General features: G+C 41.2%; 1 protein-coding gene across 1 annotated transcript; it reads right to left on the bottom strand.

Annotated features, from left to right (window-relative positions):
• Positions 1-8,690: 8,690 nt before the first annotated feature.
• VXN (vexin) lies at positions 8,691-22,938 on the bottom strand. The gene is made up of 6 exons (XM_088469364.1): positions 22,872-22,938; positions 16,077-16,132; positions 13,234-13,381; positions 12,972-13,033; positions 9,774-9,865; positions 8,691-8,874 (listed from the first exon to the last, which is right to left on the bottom strand). The coding sequence occupies exons 1-6, from the start codon at positions 22,936-22,938 to the stop codon at positions 8,691-8,693; spliced, it is 609 nt and encodes a 202-aa protein (XP_088325490.1).
• Between the last annotated feature and the right edge of the window lie 584 nt (positions 22,939-23,522).

Below are 23,522 nucleotides of genomic sequence, written 5' to 3'. Positions count from 1 at the left end.
TTCCAGTAGTAAAGCCCCTCTATAGACATGTCCCCAGTAGTAATGCCCCTTATAGACATGCCCTCCGTAGTAATGCCCCCTTATAGACATGCCCCCAGTAGTAATGCCCCCATGCCTCCCTTCTGAAAAATAAAAAATACAAACACAATACTTACCTTAGGCTCCGTTCCTGCATCCTCTGCCGTCCGGTCCGACCACGGCTCCACCACGGATCTATGGTAGAGACGTCATGACATCCCTCCCATAGTGCATTATGCAGGAGCCGAAGCTCTGGAGTGAGCTTCGGCTGCAGCTGCAGGGAGGGAGCCGGGTGCCCGCTGATAACCAATATCAGCGGGCGCCCGGCAACGCAGGGGGGGTCTGGCGCTGTTTTTTTTTTTTTTATTATGGGATTTTTTTTTTTACCTTCTGGGGACTCAGTGGCGCCCTCTGGGGGCCGGCGCCCCGGGAGACGGCCCTGTTAGCCCACCCCTAGAACCGCCACTGTATGGGTAGTGAATGCTTGTGTATATGAATACCATTAATATACACTACATTCACTGCCCATTTTCATGGAAATTAATTATTCCAGCATTTTTTTTTTAATTCAACATGAGGTGGTCCACATTGTACACATTAGTAATGAGTTGCAGATATAGCTCTAGACTCATTACGAGTTACTCTATACGGGCTCTTTTTCTGTGCCCAAGTTCTGTTGATTAGAGGTGCAGTATGTTCAGCCATATGGAAATGTAGCTTATACGCACTACAAAGTAGGGAGCAACGTTCGCTATAGAGACAATTTATACACAGTCACTCTCATTGCCAATGAAGGATCAGCACAGACTAATAGGACAAACACTGTTTTCATCTGCTAATATCTTACTCACTGCTACTGTAAGCTGGTGTGTACAGATTACCTTATCTGCATGGGGAACAAACTATTTTCTGACACTCATAAATTAATATTACTAATATAATAATATAATATACATATTAATAATAATATCCATAATAACACAAAAAAGTACAATTAATAGATGCTTTGGTTCCCAGCCCAAATAGCTGTGTAAAGTAAATATAATTCTCAGAAAACTGTTATTAAAGTAACATGTATTAATCCAGTTTTTCTTCTATCACTTAAAATAACTTTTTTTTTTTTAAGTTTACTTCTCCGCAATCTCATATGCATCAATATTTTATGTCATTTAATATGGTCCCTGCAGCCCACTTTACGAGGTAATCCAGATAAATAATTATTGACACCCTGTTCTCATGACCCATGGGAGAACCTGCTTTCCTTTATTGTAGAGACCTCAGAGAATTGATGGACACACAAGGAACACCTGTCTTGCTGGTAATACTGTAACACCACAAGCCTTTCAGCAATCAGAGGGAATACAAAAGGGCATCTGACATTAAAGTGCAAGGAACGGAAATGTGTAATTACTCTAATATATAGCTGATTTCCAGTCAATACATTCCATGGGATTCGACATTGGACAGTTCATATGGCAGCATCGCTATGGTTCTCAAGTAGTAATCACATCCAAACTCTACACAGCAGACTCTGGCCAGATGCCCTATTATGAGATGCCTGCAGAGCTGAGATCTGGTGACTAAAGTTCACCTTCACCTGTTTGCATGTTATTTTTAAGTACCATTTTATATTTTTAAATGAAGCACAAAATATTAACTGGGGCAATAAAATGATCACTTCAGTTACATTTGGAACATATACTTATAGTAAATATCACATTAAAAATACCTTCAAAATATGTATCTGTTACCATTAACAGAGCTGTACATACTGGACACAGAGTGTACAGGCATTTGTTGCCCCACTGTACTAGTGGGCCCCTGTAAAGAGAGCTCTCTTTACATGCTACGCCCACCACTAAAGGAGAAGTATTCACATCGCCTTGGCGGCATGGTTACGCCTCCTCGGCAGCCAACATTTTGTACTTTTCCCCCTTCTCTGCACCACAGACCGTTTATATAATATCTTCTACATGTACATGTAATTGTATCTTCAGTGTATGTATTACAGTATTTGCCTAAAATAGGAATATCCTAATTAAATCAAACATCTGGGTCTCCCATTCCTTCCCCCACTAATTTTCTGGATTGCTTAAAGCTTACTAATTTTCCCACATGGCCTCCCTGTAACATTGGTGTGGAGTAAAACAGAAATAACATAAACAGTGTGAAAAGGAGAAGTGTGCTAGACAAAAGGCTGCCCTGAGTGCCAATTGTGAATGAGATACCCTAGTTTGGGACATTCAGGAGAGAAGCACTGACTAGAGCGCCCAACGGATCAATTTTTGGTGATATTTGTTTCATTGGTGTGGAGTGCTGACATTTCTCGGCCAATATAAAGTTACAGTAAATTTGAAACGTTGTTCTTCTGTCACATCAGATGACACAATAAGATCTAGTAGGAATGGGGGAAAACAGTCCACCATTCATTTTAATGTTAAGCTGACTGAGGACATCAACACCTCAGAGTGTTACATTACCCCCCCAGCTTCTACATACAGTCTTCACTCAAGCCGGGGTTCAGCTCCTGAGTTACAAAAAGTGTTGAAAGACAATTGTGGTGATGGCATTTACTGAAGCAATGGGCACCTACTTGTGTGTGCAAGGAAAAAGTATTTTCTTGATTCAAAAAGCCTAGGGAATAATTTGTATGCGTGATTTAGGGGTCTATTTACTAAGCTGTGTTAGGAGATAAAGTGAGCTGAGATAAGGTACCAGCCAATCAGCTCCTAACTGCCAGGTCACAGGCTGTGTTTGAAAAAAAGGCAGTTAGGAGCTGATTGGCTGGTACCTTATCACCGTTCACTTTATCTCCTAACACAGCTTAGTAAATAGACCCCTTAGTGTGTTATGATCGAGGCCTAAGAGGCCTATTTATCAACGCTAAAATAAAGTTTTTAAGGACATTTTCCTTAATTAACATTATTTTAGTATTCATGAAGAGACTTAACCAGGAGATATCAGTGATATCTCCTGGTTAAGTCCCCCTGCGTTAATTTCCACACTCCCCATACATTAGTATGGGGATATGGATATTGTGCTATTCATCAAATTCCGAAATTTCTGTATTTTCGGAATTTGATGGAGTTACTATGCGTCACTGTGAGGTGGCGAATAGCAGGTGACACCTGTATCAGCGTGTGCAGGTCCCCCGGCGTCTTCCTCCGTCTCTCTGGTCCCTGCTCTGGCTCCAGTGGCCGCTCGGACACTGTGTTCTCCCAGCAGAACACAATAAGGTTTACAAAAGAAAAAACGGTAAGTTAGTGTAGATAGAGATAACTATCTATTTCCCAAAAATCTGTCATCGCAAAAATTACAGCTTTTCGAAATAGATAGTTATGGGGAGGAGGAATGATGAATTCCTCCGGTAATTAGGTAGACTCCATGCGTGTTCTAAACCTAACTACCTCCATCGTGTTTTTTTTTTTTTTAATAGGTATGATGAATAGGCCCCTAAGATTGTTAAATATATAATTTGTTAGTTCTCCCTAGAGTTAAAGATGTTCGGTTTAAAATTCCACTGGAATCACATTTAGCTGTAAATTGGCTGATTTGCAGTGGTGCAAATTTCTGGCAATATAATTTTAAAGTTATGTTTATTACATAATTCCAGAATTATGCCTCATTTGTATTGTATAAAGGCACCTATGATGACCATGTCCTGCTCTGTGTTTGGGATAGGAGTAAAGGATTACATGTGGAAGAAAAGTGGTATTTGGCGCCCAAATGCGTAATGAGGTAAATATTCCAATGAACGGTTTTAAAAAGTTTACTCATCTCTAGTCCACCCTGAATCTACTCAGAATAGTACAGCAGCATAATATGTTCCATTTCTTTTTCCTTAAAAAAACAAACCTGTTTATAGGGTTCTTGTTGAAATACTGTAAATGTAACTGTATGACTCAAATAGGCCAAACTCCTCAGTTGTTTTCAGCAAGGCAAGCAGTAACTTTCTTACCAGCTCACTCTATCCAAACACTACAGTGTTGTGAGCTGAGGAGCTCATTCAGACCCTCTCGCTCGGATGTGAACGCTCGTAGGTGACCGATAGTTGCATTCTGCGCATGCATAAACCACTGCGAAAGATCAGAATGTGTTTGCTCGTTGCGCATAGACAGCCCAGCAGAGTGAGTGACAGGAGAAGCAGTTTGTGGGTGGTGACAGGGGCAGGCCACTAGAAACGGTGGAGTGGAGGTGCGAACGCAGGTGTGCCAGAGTGTTGCAATGCCGTTTCAGAGGCGTGCATAATTAAAAGGCAGCGTCATGGTACATGTCACTTGGTGGGATTTCACACTGAAGTGATTGCAGTGCTTGTGGCAGGGTAAACTCAACCTCAAGCGTTGCGATCGCATCCGATGGTGCTCGATGTACCAATGTTTTCAAGCACTTCCAGGAGATGATGCGCACGAGTGGGCATCTGCATACACAAAGTGGTCGCACACCAAGACATAGTGGGCGTGCTAATGCTTTGCCGTGCGATCGCCTGCCTTGCTGGGTGTGCGCTGGATTTGCATATGCTGGGAGAAAGCAAATGCATCTAGCGAGCGGGTCTGTATGAGCTCCTGAGTGTACACTTTTAAAATAGCATGAGCTAAGCGTGACCACTTCCCTATGCATGGTATAATATGCACCATTTTAATTTGCTATTTTGATTTAATCTTCGCACAAATGAAGCAAATCATTTATAGGAATCAGCTCTGTTTTTGTCTAACTGTAAAATTTGTCTCTTTTGTATTTTATTAAATCCAATAAAACGATTACTTGCGTGAAATATTTGGGGTGTAATAAAATCCCAAGATGTAATCTTATAATAAAATTAAGGTTCTGCTGTTTCACTAAGGGAACGTTATACTGGGCAATTTCAACAATAACACTCTCTAGTTAATGTGGGTAGCGCTGATTTAATAACACTTTGCAATCAATCAAACTATATACCTGAACCGCTCGGATGCGTTTAAGTTATCAGCACTGGCTGCACTTTGGAGACTGATAAGAAGCAGCAGGAGTCGCTCAAATGTGATGTAAGGGGGTGAAACAGCTTAGGACGGAATTGCAAAGCTGCACGCAGGCTATAGAGATATGATGTATACACGCAGGCTATAGAGATATGATGTATACACGCAGGCTATAGAGATATGATGTATACACGCAGGCTATAGAGATATGATCTATACACGCAGGCTATAGAGATATGATGTATACACGCAGGCTATAGAGATATGATGTATACACGCAGGCTATAGAGATATGATGTATGCACGCAGGCTATAGAGATATGATGTATGCACGCAGGCTATAGAGATATGATGTATGCACGCAGGCTATAGAGATATGATGTATACACGCAGGCTATAGAGATATGATGTATACACGCAGGCTATAGAGATATGATGTATGCACGCAGGCAGCTTTGCAATTCCGTCCTTGCTAATATGCAAATGCAGCAGCAGGAGGTGTATGACATCTGCTGCATTTGCAACCCCAGCACTGCGACAGAAGTCGCACCCATCGGCCGCAATGTTGGACGTTGTCGCCCCACCGGCCAGCAGAGTAAGCCTCAGCTTACATAGGCTGGCTGGCTTGCAAGACCAGGAAACTGTGGCCGTGGACGCAGCCCCTGGCCTTGCCTCTCCCTGAAAATGGTGCCAACATGCCCCGTTCCAGAAATGCCGGCCGTCCCCGCCCCTTAAATCCCTCTGCAGGACCTGTTCTGCACATTCGCAGACTAATCAGGAATCTGTGTGCAATGCTGAATCAACCCCCAATTATCAAAAGGTCAGCAACTTTTAAGACGTTTCTAGTAACAAAAAACAGCATCAATGCGAGACCCACTCATAGAATACATGTACATATATAATCCATTCTTCATTTGCATTATAATACTTTATTATCATTAAACAAAAATAACACATCAGAATATGACCAGCAAACCATTAACAGCGAACATTCATAATTAACAACCAACAGTAACATCCTTATATACAAAGTAAACTAACAATTCAAGTACATCTTTTCCCAAGTCACATTTGCATAATACTCCTTCCAAACATTCATACAACAGATAAATAAGTGTATTCAACAATAGACAAATTTAAATAATTAGTAAATAAATTAGTAAATAAATAGCCAAAAAAGGACTTGCATCCATGCAGTCTGTCCTGCAGTTATTCTCGTTTTCAAATCACTGGTAGGAAGTTAGTGGGGAATGTTCTCTTCCTGTGGACACATATGACCCATGTGTTCTAGCACCTTATGTTTGGGGAGGAGCACAAGCTGTAGGTCCACCTGTGAGTCCCCACTAAAAGGTTGATCATTTTACACCAGCCAGGCATTTGGTGAATTAAAATATAGCCAGCCTCTCCTGCATTGCACTACTAGAGATTATCCTCCATTATGACTATTATCTGATCTTTCAATAGGACAGCTTTATGGGGAGATTCATTACCATGCAATATCTTATCCTGTAATACAATACATAGAAGGAGGTATAACACTACATTGCCGCATTGGGCTCAATCTCATTAAAGCATTATCATGGGATAGCTGTTGTTCAATATTAAATACTATACATTTAAAGCAAAATAGAAGTAAATGGGTTATAGCCTATAAACCCAAACTGTAGCATAAAGGGTATTATTTAGTACTGCACCTAGGTATGTGACAGTAAATTAATTACTTTTGTAAATATAAACAAAGGTTTATGTTCAAATATATTTAATATTATTAAGATTTACACATTCTGTTTTCTTATCCTCAAATTATTCATAATTGGTATTTCCTTTTCTTAGGCCTTATAACTAAAAAAAACATTCAGATGTATTAACTTCTCTGAGAGTGAACTACATTAGTGCTCCAACAAAAAACTAGTGGTGGTCCTGGCTGCCTGCCAAGTTCTAATGTAGTGAGCAGGGAAGGGGAGGTGAGGAGGGGGTGAGAGAGCTCAGACTACTGTATTCCAAAATCACTCCATAACCTAAATCTTCAGTAAATAAATTTACTGTATATATATATATATATATATGTATATATATATATATATATATATACTATAATGTATATGATGTGAATGTTACAAAAATAAGGCAGCTGATTCAGAGTTGGGAGTTGAGCAGGGAAAAAGAAAGAAATGTGCCCCTCGGCAAGCCCATGTTTCCGTGCCTGGGGGGCAGCAAGCCTGATTTAGCATTTATTTCTATTGACATTTTAAATCTATCTTTTAAAGCCATTGATGATCAGCTACTTTGGCAACCCGCTGGTTAGTAACTATAACCCTCAGAGTTGGAAGGGGTGTGTTTTAGCTGAAATCTGTCCAGCACTGGCGTCGCAAGGCTGTTACGGGCCGCACCCGGGTGTCACCAGCCGAGGGGTGACACCAAAGTGCTGGCTCCCACTCAGTGACAGGAGCCGGGTGCTGCAGCACTCTGCTCCTAGAACCGTAAGGGAGCTGGCACTTCACACAGGCTAGTCCCCGGGGGGCAGCCTGCACCTCCAGCGCCCCCTTATTTGCAGGTGAGCGGCTGCGTTGCAGTACAAACTCCCCGCACCGGTTGAAGACAGAGGTAGGGCTGCCATTGCTGTCCAGAATTTGTGGGCTACATGCAAAAGCAGACAGTATTTACCCTGCTTGCAAAATACATGTGTTTGAACCAATTGCATTGCACCATGGTTTATCAAGGTACAAAGTTACTCCTTCTTTTTGTTTTGCTCCCAAATCTGGATCAGCCCAAATTATGTACGTGGAGCTCTCTTGTAAGAGTGTTGCGGTCTAATGTGACTTACTGCAGCAAAATCAAATGAAATAAAAAAATGAATAAAAATGCTGTTGTGATATTAGGTGTAAATGATTCTCTGCTTTCCACTGTGCTGCAGAACAACTAGTCCAACTTCGTGCAGGCCACGCTAATAGGTAGAGAAACAAGACCCATATTTATATATAACTGTTTCATATTACGAAGCAATAGATATGGTACCAGTGAATGATGTTGGAGCACCATGAAAAACATATAAGAAAACCCCCTGAAATGCAAATTTTTCCCATTAAAGTGTAATATAATAAATATGATGCCTTAATGGATAAAACTATAGCAATGGATTTGTACTAAGGTGGAAGGAATAGGTCCTCCTAAATATTATACAGTGGTCTTATAGAGTAAGATTATACAATCTTTGACTCTTCAACTGGTGTGAAACTTAAAACCTCAGAGGGTACAGCTCCCTACCAGGGCACATCAGTGGACTAAACCACACCGGCTTCCCCATCGTATGGGAGGTCATGACTTTTTCCGAGCTGCAAAGTGTAAACCAGCATAAGAAAGTTGGGCTCCCCCCAAGCCACCCCACGATGGACACTGGGGTCACCGGGGATGCATCTGTGCCACCCCCTCGACTTTGTGTCCTTGGTGGTAGCAGTGTCTTTGGTACAGCCCTGGTGGGATATGCTGGCATTCATAGTTCTATAACAACAAAAGAGCCCCGAATCTTATCTACTGTGCAGAAATGCAATCAGTATAACAGTTATTATTTAGGATAATCGCAATGTCGGTGTGTTACTCAAGTGCATTAGTAGGATAGAAGGAAATAAATAGTAAAGGAAAATTGTACGGTTCCCTTTGGTGTGAAAGTAGGAGAGCATTGTACTGTACACACTGTTATTCATTTGGTGTATTATTTAGTCAGTCTCCCTCAAAAGCACAGTTTGAAGCACCGATATACTCCACAGTCTTCTTGAGCCTCAGACCCATTTTCTGCAGTAAGTTTGGTGATTTTTTTGGTATGCTGGCTGCAGTCAGTGGCAAATAATCCTCATTTTCCAAGACGCTGTCATCTTCTGTGTGAGGAGGCCGAGGACTATTGCACCTGCCGTGGAATAACAAGGAGCAGTGAGCAGGATGGGAATGGGAAGATCACTTTTCATTGGTCTTTTGTCAATCTGCTGAAATGTGTAAATCACTGTGCCGAAAACCAGCCATAGACATGAAATTTCCTATTTTGAATGTGTTGTGCTACTTTTCAGCCCAATTCCCCATGTCCCTCTTTTATCATAGTGTGCACATAACGTGGTTTCATTGTAAAGGGTATGTTTAACTAATAGGACCCAAATATACACTGCCTCCTATGTGTAATTGTGCCATTTAGTGCTTTGTACATTACGCTGTGTTTTTCGGTTCATTTTCGCCCAAAAGTCTGAAAATGGGACAATGTACGTCAGTTTGTATAATTGGAATGTAAGCAATTGTACACCTGCTCATAATAACCTTAAGTGTCCCTATTAGTCCATTTCAAATGTGTGGTTGTGATTATATTAGGCATCACTACTGACTATTTACAGACAATGGCACTCTCTTTTGTGCATCTTATACTGGAGGCAACTTACGCTGCCAAATCCAAATCATTTGGAACGATATGAAGAATAGATCATAAAATCCAGATGTCTAATCCCCCAATATACTAGTGCTAGTACACAAATGTTATTCTACGCACACACTGGTACTTTTCATATCACACAGAGAGCTATTTAAATAGTCTTCTAATTGTGATAAACAAGCAATATATGTGTATGATTACATTCTGTTGTCTGAACTTTCTAATTAGATCATTTGTATTTGCTAGAGTTATATGGTAAACGGATGACCCCCTAACCTGGGCCACCTGTTATTCTTTTAAGTTCAGTGCACATTAGGGATCTGACCCACTTCAATTACATAGTACAGCTATTGTTACCCACGTAGCAGCTGCTGGCTGGGGAGGGGACTTACCCTACGGTGACAGGAGAGACGTGTGCTCTCGGCAAAGTGCTGGCAATGTGTTTGGTCATACTGTGGGCTAATGATGACGGGGGAAGATGTGTCTACAAAAGAGAATTAGAACAGAAGACATGATTTGTATAACCCATTAAACAGTCATTATCATATTGTGTGATAAAACATACTATAGGCATCAATACTTATTTACATCCATCTACTTATTGTACTTCCCTTGTAGAAATTATACTGTTTTTAAATGGCATAACTGTATATGTTATATTGTATACAATAAGTGATCTACAATACTAATCTTTATTATAATGACATCATTGTTTATGATTCAGGCGTAATATTGTCTACAAAAATAAACTTCAATGCAGTTTCAACCCACACAGGAAATACTGTAACATAATAAATAATTATTTTTTTTCCCCATTGAAAGGAGTACATCAATTTCTGCATTGCCTTTTCTCTTCACAATCACCCATAAGGAGACAATAATGGGTGTTATGAGTTACATACAGTTTATGGGCATGTTAAACCATAGGACGCAGCTGGGGCTTAATTATCCATTCATGTGTTGGTTAGCAGCATCATTAGAGGCAGCAGGTGGGCACAGTAATGTCAGATGGGAAGACTTGGTAAAATCACACTGCAAATATATGCAGATTTAGTATTTAGAATAAAAATCAACATAACAATAGGTCATGCTGACCACAATGAAATGGCTTTTCTAGTGTATATACCCTCATGCAAATTTACTAAACAGATAATTTAATATGTGTATAGATATATATGCAGTGTGTGTGTACACAGTATATATTTTACACGGATGTTAATTTTATAAGCGTAAAGCTGCATACACACGTAAAGATTTTCTGTCCAACCATTCAACTAGTTGATTGGTTGGAGTGAAAATCTATGAAAGCAAATGACAATCAGCAATTTGCTCCCAGACGCCGGAAAATGGACAAAAACTGTTGTATGAACAAATTGTTTAGATCAAACATTTAACAAACTTGTCTGACGACCATTTCCATCTGTTTTCTAGCATTTAGGAGCAAATTGCTGATCATCAGTTACTCCCATACGTTACCAGATTTTCACTCCAACCAATCAACTAGTTGGATAGTTGGACAGAAAATCTTTACGTGTGTAACCAGCTTAACTGTCATATACAAGAGAAACAAAAAAAGTACGTGGCTGAAAAACACAATACAGTTCTGGAGGTCATATTATCTATGTGTCAGGAATAAGACAGAAAGAATTCAGAGAAGAGTTAAGCTAGTTACATACTGCACGATATTAACGATTTGGCCGATTCCGATGCATCGGAACGACAAATCGTTAATATCATGCAGCGTGTATGCACTACATTGTGTAGTGCGCGCTCCCATGGGATGGTCAGCTGCAGCGCCTGATCTTTTGTACATGCAGTAAAATCAGGTCGATGCAGCTGACGATCCCATGCAGCGCTATGCAGCAGGGGCCGGCATATCGGGCAGTCAGGCACCAGATCGCCCAGTGTGTACGGACCACCCAATATGTCGGCATGTCAGCAGCCAGGTCATGTGTGTCATCACTGGGTACACACATGTTGTTTAGTGTGTACCCAGCTTTAGGGCAAATCAGAATGACACATCGGGCATGTTGTGCAGTGTGTATGCATTTACATTTAAGATCAGATACATTAGTGTACACATATATTCCGTTGGAGACAGGGGCGTCTTAAGAGAGGAGGGGGCCGTGTGTACTCCCCGGGCGGGGCACCCTCCTCTCTCCTCGGTGGCCAGCAGCCGACTGACACGGCTAGCCAGCCACCGAAGGCTTAGTAGACTCCAGGCACTAGAGTGTGCCCGGAGTCTACTGCGCATGCGCAGAAAACCGGAAAAGTGGCCGTGGCTTCCATTTTCCGGTGTTCTGAGCAGCGCAGACCCCTGATGTGGGATCACAGACAAGTAAGTCTAAAATAATACCGGTGCAATGTGTGCAGGGCAGGGCCCCCCTGGATCCGGGGGCCCGTGTGCCCCGCACCCATTATAGATACGCCACTGGTTGGAGGTAGTAAGCCAAACAACTGGTGACGATTTGACACTGTTTTTCCTGTACTGTGATTGAAACAGGAATTCTGATTAGATTATTGGAATCAGCAGACAACTCACCAATTTGAACATCAACACAATATTACTCAAATAATGTGCTATTACGAGACATATAGACACTCTGCTATTAAAATAATTTATGGTCTTTTATTTTAATCACTAATTTCACAATTTTTGTACACAATTCTCACTTTATTTGAACCAAGATATTTCGCCTTGCTTTGTGTATTGCCCAATATTTTAAGTAAAATAATAAAAATAAAATTTTCATTTGTGCACCTGATACAGATTCTTTTTTCTCCTTTCTCAGTTTATAATTTCTTGAATCTGTGGTAGCACCCCCTTTTTTCATACTAATTATTACTAACATTTGGGGAATTTCTAGGATAACTAATTGTAACTTATTTTCCTGTGTAATACCCCTTTTACACCGGAGCTAAAACCCGGGTTATTGTAGGGATATAACCCGGGTAGCTCCTTGGTGTAAAAGGGGAGAGGGTTGTATCGCCTCCTCGAGTGACCCAGCAATCCAACCCAAGTAACTTTCAGGGTTTAACACGGGAGTAGCCTGTGAAACCCTGCAGTGTGAACGGCGCACTCCGGGTCACGATGACCTGGAGTGCGCCGCATGCCGGCCGATTTGTCCGACTTCAGTGGCCCTTGGAGATGACGTCATCTCCAAGCATCCACTTCAACGCCAGAAAAGCCGGGTCTATGCAGACCCGACTCCGGTGTGAACGGTGCCGACTCGGGAATGTCCTGGGTCGGTGCCGGCTAAATTCCGGGTCTGGGCCAGATTGGAACCCTGTTCCAACTCCGGGTGAGCCCCGGAATTTAGGTGTAAAAGCGGTATTACAGTACTTTCTCTTTCTGGCATGTAACATTTAGGATTAGAAAGAAAATATTTTAAAAAAATTTGACTTCACAAATAAACCCACAAAAAAGGACAGATTAGATTGGTTATTTTCTGCTGCTAAATTTAATGTTTTTGAGAAGGTAAAAGAAAAAAATAAACCACAAATTTACTAACAGCAGATAAAATTGCATCTACGAGCCAATTTACTTAAAGTCAGCTGAAGTGTAATACCCTTGATTTTTGTATCCTTACATTCTGGAGTTGCACAGTCTGCTTACTCTGGGCAGACTTTGGTGTCTTTATTTCCGTACATCCTGCCACAAAATATAAAGATAAATTAAAGTTTCACATATTTTTCTACACTTCCAACATCTGTAATATCAGTTCCTCCGCAAATGGGTGAAGGCTACACAACTGAAATGTGGGGTTAATTGTCAACAGGTAAAATGCAGACTATCGTAATTACTTATTTGACGTTTATAATTGTAATGCTCATTGAAAGTGCATTACGTACTATGTTTATTAGAACGACGAGGACGGAATGGTTCTGGTGGCGGAAGTTTCCACACATCTTCAGCTGTGTATAGAACTTGCAGAAGATCAGTCTGCTGGGGCAGGTATTTCTGTGTCCAGTGAGGTTCTGCTCCCGAAATAGCCGTCACCTGCACATAGGGTTAATGACAAACAGATCACTCACATTTACATGGAAGAGCAGAGTCATGGGCACAGCTATAGTGTCATTGCTGGGGGGCCCTGAGGCTTAGGTGGCGCTGGAGTCAGGTCATATAGTTGTTTACCAAGTTCCCGGAATTACCCACTAAGCAATTGGCCTGTTGCCCAATTGTAATGGGGAACTCGTCTGCACTCACATAGGTCCGTAGCTGTCTCTATCTCTCCCTCTCAGTAAAGCTCCACATTGATATGATTCATCTCTGATTTCACCCTCATAGGCACTGCTGAGGTTCTCAGTGAGCTTGACACTGTCAGACAATAGGCTTATCCCAGGGTCGGCTCTAGGGGTATTCGACCAGTGCGGTCACACAGGGGCGTCACCCGTAGAGGGCTCACCCCTCCCCAGCATCCCGATTTCAGCAGGATTGTACTGTCCCGCTGTTCCACCCGCGGGCCGAAGTGGCCAGTGGGTGGTCAAATCGGGAGGTTGGGGACCCCCATGCAGGCACGCCTCAAAATAACATCACCTAGTGGCATGACCTATGGTAATTAGGCCACGCCCCCAATTTTGGGCGCGCGGGTTAACCACACACGATGTAAGGGCGCCTTATTAAGGGCCAACACAGGGTGCTCCGACCCCTGGAGCCGGCCCTGGCTTATCCTTGCCTTTGAAAAGTGTGCAATGTGGCATAATAGGAACTGGGGGCTCTGTTTGGCATAGAGTGTCCTGGCAGCACTACGATGTGACATATTTTGAGGTATTGTGAAATGGCCTCACTACAATGTGGCATAATATGAATTGGGGCACTATTATAGGCCATAGATTGAACTATGGCACTACAATGGAGCAAACAATTAACTAGGGCAGTGGTTCCCAAACTTTTTTGAATCACGGCGCCCTAGTGTCAACATTTTTTACAAGGCACCCCTGTGCCATAAGTTTTTTATTGAGAAATTCAGCAAAAATTAAATGAATGTCACCCTTAGGCTCAGGTATGTGGTGGCTGACAGGGCTGTGCTTCTTTTTGTCCACATATTATTTGATAGGCAAAACCGGTGCTAATGGCTGCCAATTACACTGAATAAAAATCTTTTTATGTGGTACTGGAAGACGAACCCGAGGCACCCCTACAAGTGCCCTGAGACACCCAGTTTCGGAACCACTGAACTAGGGCACTACTATGAAGCATACATTTAACTAGGGAACTACTATGGTGCATACGTTTGACTAGTGCTATACTATGGGGCATAAAATTTACTAGGGCATTATTATGGGGCATAAAACCGTTATGGAGAGAGGTATTTCTATTGAAGTATTGGGGCTCCAAAATGTTGCTTTGGGACCCTCAAAAGTTTTGGCTATAGCCCTGAGTACTGCAGTTGTTTTTATTGTAGGTTTTTTCAATTTACCTTCATAAGACCCATCTTCAGAACAAAAACTGAATTGCTTTTAAATATAAATACATAAAAGCACAGATTATCGCACACACACAATTGTTGGCTGTTTACCATTGCAGGGCATGAGCACTACAGTAAGGGGTTGTGCGATTACATCCCACGCACAATTTGCACAAAGGTGGCGCATCCATTTGTTTACAGCCTATTAATTTGCTAGGAACCAGTAACATCATTGCCAGACTAATGTTCATTATGGGCCTGATTCTGAGTTGAACATAAAGTAGCAGCCAGATACACTAATGTATGCTAATGCGGGTATCCGTCCATCTTCTGTATGCTAATGCGGGTATCCGTCCATCTTCTGTATGCTAATGCAGGTATCCGTCCATCTTCTGTATGCTAATGCGGGTATCCGTCCATCTTCTGTATGCTAATGCGGGTAATCCCCCATCTTCTGTATGCTAATGCGGGTATCTGCCCATCTTCTAATCCCCCGCCTTCTCTATGCTACTGCGGGTATCCGTCCATCTTTTGTATGCTAATGCAGGTATCCCTTCGTCTTCTGTATGCCAATGCGGGTATACGTCTGTCTTCTATATGCCAATGCAGGTATCCATCCATCTTCATGCAGAAGGCCACACAGCCCACTGTTGTTTCTTCCACAACCATCATCTCTAGTACTGCGACTTACACTTACCCCATGCTGGGTGCATAAGCTCTGTCTGAATCAGGAGTCCCTTCTCCGTACGCGCACCTCAAACATACACGCCCACAACACTCCAAGACAGTTCTTTTCCATGCATCTACATTGCTGCTGCCCAGAACAACCATATTATGAAAAGAGAAATAGGGCAACGCCGTGTGCAACGCAATCTGCAAATGTACGCCTGATGCAACTGCTTTTGGACAATGCGTTCAACTCATAATCAGGCCCTATATTTATAATGTATGGGTTTGTATTACATTTTATTGAATTTTAGGTGAGTTCACAAGATCCAAACCTCTGCAGTGTGTAGATGCCAATTTTAAGATACAAATGTACAATCTCCTGTAATCTGATTTATATGCAATCTGATTGTATAGCTTTGATTGGATGTTTCCCATACTTATATTTCTAATCAATTCAAAAATACTCAACCAAATTGCACAACTAATTTGCCATGTGTGTGATTCCTTACTCCCAAGGAAGTTGAGTATTCCAGCAAAAGCAGTAGGGGGGTTTTGATAATAAAGTATTACTTGTAATATAAAAATGTAACATGTTTGAGGTACCACAGTCTCTCTTACGCTATTTGACGTGATCCTTTGAGTGCTTGATACTCTTCTTCTGGATGTGCTGTGTGCTGCAAAGCAATGAAAGAAAACCAAATGAATATATTTGTATTCTGTTTAACAAACTTGTGACAAGTATCATATTTCACTTTGTGTGATCTGACAATGCTGCAAATATTACAATATAACAATATTGTTTACAGTTGCTTCTGATTATTCTCACAGCAGGTATGTGAGGAGGGTAACTGAGAATAAGGGGCAATATGTATCAAAGCTTGATGTGAGATAAAATGATGAGATATATATCACCAACCAATCAGCTTCTAACTTACATTTTGCAGGCTGTGTTTAAGAAATGATAGTTTGGAGCTGATTGGTTGGTGATATATATTTCACAATTTTATCTCACATCAAGCTTTGCTACATATGCCCCTTGGTGTGGAAGACAGGAGAGAGGAAAATAGGTGAGAAATAGGTACTGAGGGGAGGGGTACAGAAGGTAAAATCTGGAAGCAGGGAAGGAGTTATAAAAAGTGGTAAAAAGACAGAGAATTGGGGAAAAGAAGTAAACACATTTTAGTGATAGGAGAGAAATGTTAGATAACGTCACAATCATTATCAGCCTGTGATTTAACACCTTCCCCCACTATAACCTCACAAGGGACTTGGGGCCTGATTCAGACCCGCTCGCGAGCGCTGAGCGCTCGCAAGCGGGTCGATGGTGCCCTAGTGCGCATGGGCACGACGGAGGGAGCTCCGTCGTGCGTATGCGCGAGACCAAGATAGCGACAGCCAAGCTGTCGCTCCGGGTCTCGCACCAAAGGGGGCGTGCTGTCGATGTTTAGTGACAGCACGCCCCGTTTGGTGGGCGTGCCGGGGACGTGGCTGCCAGACGGAGGCGTTCCCATGGGAACGCCTACCGTCTGGGTCCGGCCCCACTGACATCACTAGGGCTTGCGGTCACCGAGACCCTACCGCAGGGTCTCATCGCAAGTCCGATGGTCGCGATGGTCTTGACCATCGCGAACATCATCATGGACGCTCGCAAAAGCTGTGGCGTCCAGCTCTGAATCAGGCCCTTGGTCCTCAAACCTCTGTTTTCAGGTTTTGGGAGTTTTCCAACAGGGACCTGAAAGGTTATTAGAAAAGGGAAATGTCTCTATAAAGTTTCTGAGGAATCAGGCAAAAACTCTAGGCCCTTCCCCGCATACAGTAGAAAAGTCCAGTCTTTGCTTATCAATACGGGAGCTGACATGTTGCGACAAACCACAACACTGAGGGTGGGTGTTTCTATGGATTATAAGGGGACTTAGGCAGTGGATAGGACCATACATTGCCATGTATGCACTTTCTCTTTCCTCTTTACTGCAGTTTCCTCTTTGATGGGCTCATGAAAAGTCCATTATGGAATCTCTATTTGGGGAAGACACTTTCTGGACAGTCCCCTTGTGTCTTCCAAATCTCAACCACATGGACAGCAGAGGTTATGGTGGAGCCCGGATAAATGATAGGTGTTTCTCTGTACTATAAGGTGACTTAGGTAGTGGATAGGACCTTACTTTCCCATATACACTTTCATGGAACACTTCTGTGACCACTTTCCTCTGGAGTAGGAGCAATATCTGTAATAAAAGCAGTGTGATGCAATAGGGGTAGTGGCAAAGACTTGCAAAAAGAAGCTGGCTTTCTAGTGTCGCCTTTGTCCCCGGCCTGAGCATCTGGCCATTTCCAGTCCTGAGTTAGATGATAAAAAAGAGGCTGGAGTCCAGAAACCGGGGCTTTGTCTTGGGCTAGTAAAGTGGGGGAGACAGCATGGCATTTGCTCCTCTAGATATACCAGGGACAATTATAATAGGTGGCTGACCTCTTTCTCCTTCCTCTTTATTGCAGTTTTCTCTTTGACGGGATGAAAAGTCCATGATGGATTCTCTATTTGGGGTTGACATCCTGGATAGCCCAATTGTGTCTTCCAATTCTTAACCACATGGACAGCAGATGTTATCGCTGAGGCCGGATAAAGGTGGACCATGGAGCCAGGCGCTTTAGGATATCTGCTAATAAATTGTTCCACCAACATGGCTTCCTCTATCTGGCTGATTGTGAAGGTCCCTGGCTATAGCCACTTGTTGGCATACTCAAGGCTTGCAAGATAAAGATAATATTTCAGCTCTGAAGTGTTGCTAATAAGTTTCTGGGGTGAGAAAGAGTTAAAAAAAATAACTGCTTTGACCATTTGATAGTCCCTAGATGCCAAAGAAGACCACTTGTTCTTCATGTATTAGAAAGGGTGCTGGACGGATTGGGCCTACAAGATGCTCACAAATGTAGTCAGGAAGGCTCTAGGATCATCTCTCTCCTTCATCATAGGTGTCGCCAATATCAGGGAAGACAGAGTTGCTATAAATGCCTCAGCTCTGATCTTGTGCACCTGTTCTTGATGAGCTGCTTTCTCTGGATGGAACAGACCCCCAAACAGACCTAGAATCTCCCCATGCTATTCCTTCATACTGTATCTGTGTCGGCTGTAGTTCCTGCTGCTGTGGAAAAGCCCTGGTCTTGTAACTCTTTCTGGAGATGAATAAGGTGTTGTTCACCATGATGACTCTTAAATCAGGACTTGACACATTTACACTTCTGATACCAACTTCTGCGGGGCAGTGGCCAACTCAGGATTCTGAAGGCAGACGTGCAGTTCAACACCAGCTTTAATAAACCAAGAGTAGAAAAACCAAGCACAACAACAAAGAAAAAGGAGTGAAGAGGTAGAAAGATTGATGGGAATGTGTACAATATCAACCTCTAGTTACAATGGTTGATAAGGCACTGTTGGCAAGAGAGCTTCGTTTATTAGTGAGACCTTCCAGTAGTTTACCACATATTCGATTAGGTATATATTATTGGGTTTATAATGGGTAAAAGTGTCAAATAAAAGATGCTATATACCGTCAGGATAACCTGAAGGGGACAGACTATACTGGTACCATGATCCACTTGTTGCACATACAATTTTCAGTTAAAATCTGTTCTAGCCAAAATATATTTTTCTAGTTTCAGAACCAAATCTACTGACTGCTTTAAACCAGGAAAGGCCAATCTTTGGCATTAATGTCACAAGAGGTCCCACAATAATGTTTTGAGTGCCACCAGCAGGGTCAGTCCCTCTCCTACTATCTGCACTGCTTCTCCCCCATTGTCCTCAAGTCTTTCCCTCTCAGAGGAGACATGCTAGACCCTCTAGAAACAGGAGAACACATTTCTGGCCTCCATTCCCAGCGAAGCCTGGGCCTCTGGTGCGTGCATCCTGCCATAGTTAATCCTGCTCACAGTCAAATAACAGTACAAAATTCTGAAGCATTTATCCATATGACAAATTATCACCTTAATCCAGGCAAAGTGGATTCAAAAACGGAAGGATAGAGAAATGCCTGTGAAGTGTAATGTTGAACATCTGGCACGTAAAGTGAAAAAAAATGCCTACCCATGCTTTAAAATTGGGTCATCTATAAGAAGTAGGAAACCTGTGACTCTCCATTTGTTGGGAACTACTGGTCCCAGCATGACTTGTATTTCCACCATAGCTGGAGAGATCTACTGTAGTAGTATACCGCTCCGAGTGTCAAAATAATAAACAATGTGATATTAAAATCCAATTAAACAAATCCAACCACTACGAGTCTCCTGTATTTAATGTTCTTTAATTAATGATATAATAATCATAAATCATTCGGGTGTCTGTAGACCTGAGGACATCTCATTTTGATATATGTATGAAAAAATTAATATATCAATGAAAAAAGAGTATCCTGAGTTTTAGTAAACCCCATCAATATCAAATTCTATCAATCAATGGGAAGGTATGTATTACAGACATGGAGGGTGTGAGTGTCAAGTCTGTTAGAAAAATTGTGTATACAGTTCCATAATATTTATACTAGTCTCACTTCAGACTATGGGCCTGATTCAGACCCACTCGCGAGCGGCTGTCCGCTCGCAAGTGGGTCGATGGTCTGCACTGAGCATGCGCACGACGGAGGGAGCTCCGTTGTGCGCATGCGCCAGACGCGACGAGCGAAGGACTTTCCTTCACTCGTTGTGTCTGATCAAAGGGGGCGTGCTGTCGATGTTGATTGACAGCACGCCCCCTTTGGTGGGCGTGCCGGGGGCATGCCTCCCTGACGGGGGCGTTCCCAAGGGAACGCCTACCGTCAGAAGCCGGCCCACTGACATCACTAGTGATGTCAGTGGGAGTGATTTTGGCTCTGATAGAGCCAAAATCACTCCGGGCCTTGCGGTTGAAAACCTCAACCGCAGGCTACGGCTCGCAGTTTCGATGGTCGCGATGGTCAAGACCATCGCGGCCATCAAACTGCACGCTCGCATAGGCTGTGGGTGGTGACCCACAGCTATACGAGCGTCCAGGACGACGCTCCATTTTTATGGAGGGCGGCCCTCATTCAGAGCGTGCGCTCTGCTCAGAGCGTACGGCTCTGAATGAGGGCCTATGTCACAAAGAGAACATACAATTACACCAATTAGGAAATAAAGGATAAATCCCAAACTGGACTTATATAGTATCACATAATTCCTGTGCTTAAAAAGGAAAGAGATATATGTCACTTGGAATTATTCACCTATATTGTGACTCTTAATTAATATGCTGATTCCATATCGTTAGAAGGTGCAGTTGCTACTTAGAAGTTGTTATATATCCCAAAATTTGTGTAGTTCGCACTGTCACCTATGTATCATATCGTGTTCATTAACACAACATTATTAGGAATCATAAGCACAGAATATGAAGGAAAATGTCAAATATGTTTATTATATACATTTACAAAAAGTTAATCGCTATGGCCTCCTTCCATTTAAAATTAAGAGTCACAATTTAGGTGAATAATTCCCAAGTGACATATATCTCTTTCCTTTTTAAGCACAGGAATTATGTGATACTATATAAGTCCAGTTTGGGATTTATCCTTTATTTCCTAATTGGTGTAATTGTATGTTCTCTTTGTGACATAGTCTGAAGTGAGATTAGTATAAATATTATGGAACTGTATACACAATTTTTCTAACAGACTTGACACTCACACCCTCCATGTCTGTAATACATACCTTCCCATTGATTGATAGAATTTGATATTGATGGTTTACTAAAACTCAGGATACTCCTTTTTCAATGATATATTAATTTTTTCATACATATATCAAAATGAGATGTTCTCACGTCTACAGACACCCAAATGATTTATGATTATTATATCATTAATTAAAGAACATTAAATACAGGAGACTCGTAGTGGTTGGATTTGTTTAATTGGATTTTAGTATCACATTGTTTATTATTTTGACACTCGGTTATGTTTGTTTTTTCTATATTTCGCGGACAAATATTTTAATTGAAATACCAATAAAGGTTATATTTTAACTGACAATAATTTCCTTGTAACAGTTGATAAATAATTTGCTGAAATGTTTCAGTAATAAGTCCATGAGTGCCCCACTAAGGAATTACTTTCCTCTTTTGGATCTTTTGTTACTGTTGTTTCTATTCCAGGGTGCACCTCCTTTATTAAAAATGATCATTTTGATTTATTTATTCAAAGTATATATTATATATTTTTGATTATTATAAGGATGGACTTAGAAGATATTTATATAACTGTGAGGGTAACCCCATTTCCAAGTCTAGTAGTATACATCTCCCAAGCTAGGACAGTCCCAGAGCTGTGTTTTCTTATCACTGCATTAAACTGATATGTGCACGAAACATACTATGTAATATCATCAATATTTATTTCCATTCTATACTGTTTATGTAATAACATTAACCAGGCTTCAGATTGCACACATACAAAGGTACAGTACATCATTCATGCTCTGTGCAATTATACCTGTACATATTGATAACTGACTAGTGCAATAGCATCATGCCAGCCTGTGAGCCAGAACATTTGCACTATAAACAATATATGTAAATGATAAAAAGCACTATTGTTTGCATTGTTATATTTTAATTACCACAATTATAGCAGTATTGTTATTCTTATTTATTTGAATTCTTTCAGGATCTTTAAAAACAGTCACCTTCTACATAGTATCGGTTGCAAGTGCAACAAATAATATTTTAATTGCTCAGATTTTTTAAACATTGCTTTTAAAATTGACCACATAATGTCTAACCTAATAACATTTTCATCCTATAGATAGATAGATAGATAGATAGATAGATAGATAGATAGATAGAGATGCTCCAGTTTTCCAGTTTAGAGGAGACGTTAATGAACTGATAACAATATGATAATGGTCTATATAGCGATTACTACTTTTGATGCTGCAGGATTTTAGTCACAGTGTCATCTTCAGGCCATAAGAGGTTACTACACTTTATTGTAAATCATTTTCTGCATTTATTTGTACAGATTTGTCCATCACTTTTGTAAATCACCTCTAACAAAATGTTTTTCTTTCATTGTTTTCCTTATTCCTTGGCCTTAAATATTTATTTTGTATAACGAGCAAAGAAAGTCATTTATCCCATCTCATTTTTAGCCAGATATTTTATTTTAGAACTACACCTTTGTATCAGAGATCACATAATTATGTAACCAATTATAACCCTAGCCTGATGCCATGTTTATAAAATGTAAATACAGAATTATACAAGGGTTTGTATTATCACTAAAACACTTTTATGCTCAAAGAAAGACCAAATATAAAAATAACCTGGATCAAGGTTGACCACACTGTTGGAACTTTTTAGAGGTCTCAAGATCTGTCCCCAAACGGTCTCATCTTTAGGTCTCTTACCTTTGGTTGAGAAGGAAGGGTTAAATATCTGCAAACTGTCATCACTTTGGGTGCATTTCGTGTTCATTTTCACTGAGGTAGAGTGTTGTGTTCAGCAGCTTGATCAAACTCATCTGAGCCTCTCCTAAATAGGTTCCCGAATTCTGCACCCCTGATCATTGTCCAGGTTTACAAAGGATGGCCAGGCTGCAAGTGTGATCTCATCTCATTTCTTATTCCACATTGTAACATTATTTACTCCCATCTGTCTTGCCAAGAATTCCATTCATACAATGGTTTGTTGCCAATGAGCCTAGTAAACACCCCAGGGCGGTTTTGTGCATTGTCTCATTTCTGTCTTTCTATAAACCTTTATATATCATGCTGGCACACTTCTCAGACTGGCTCTATGAATTATGTAGGAAGAGACAGTAAAATGTGAATGTCATCTAATTGTTTAATTATATAGTTAGTTTATGCAAAAGAGGTACAAGAGGACTTTTATAGAATTGTAACATGTATACTATATTTTTTTTATGCACAAGATATTACAAAGGTTTTACTACTTCATATAATAGAGAAAACTTTTAATTACAAATGAATCATCACTTTTGCTAGTTTGCTGATAAAATAATCAGATTGCTGAAAACAACCAGAGGGTTTATTGAAGCA

This window comes from Taudactylus pleione, unplaced genomic scaffold, assembly GCF_031769625.1.
Source record: "Taudactylus pleione unplaced genomic scaffold, aTauple2 ptg000090l, whole genome shotgun sequence".
Lineage (NCBI taxonomy): Eukaryota > Metazoa > Chordata > Amphibia > Anura > Myobatrachidae > Taudactylus > Taudactylus pleione.
The sequence above is the reverse complement of the archived record's forward strand: the minus strand, read 5'-3'. Positions and strand labels throughout refer to the sequence as shown.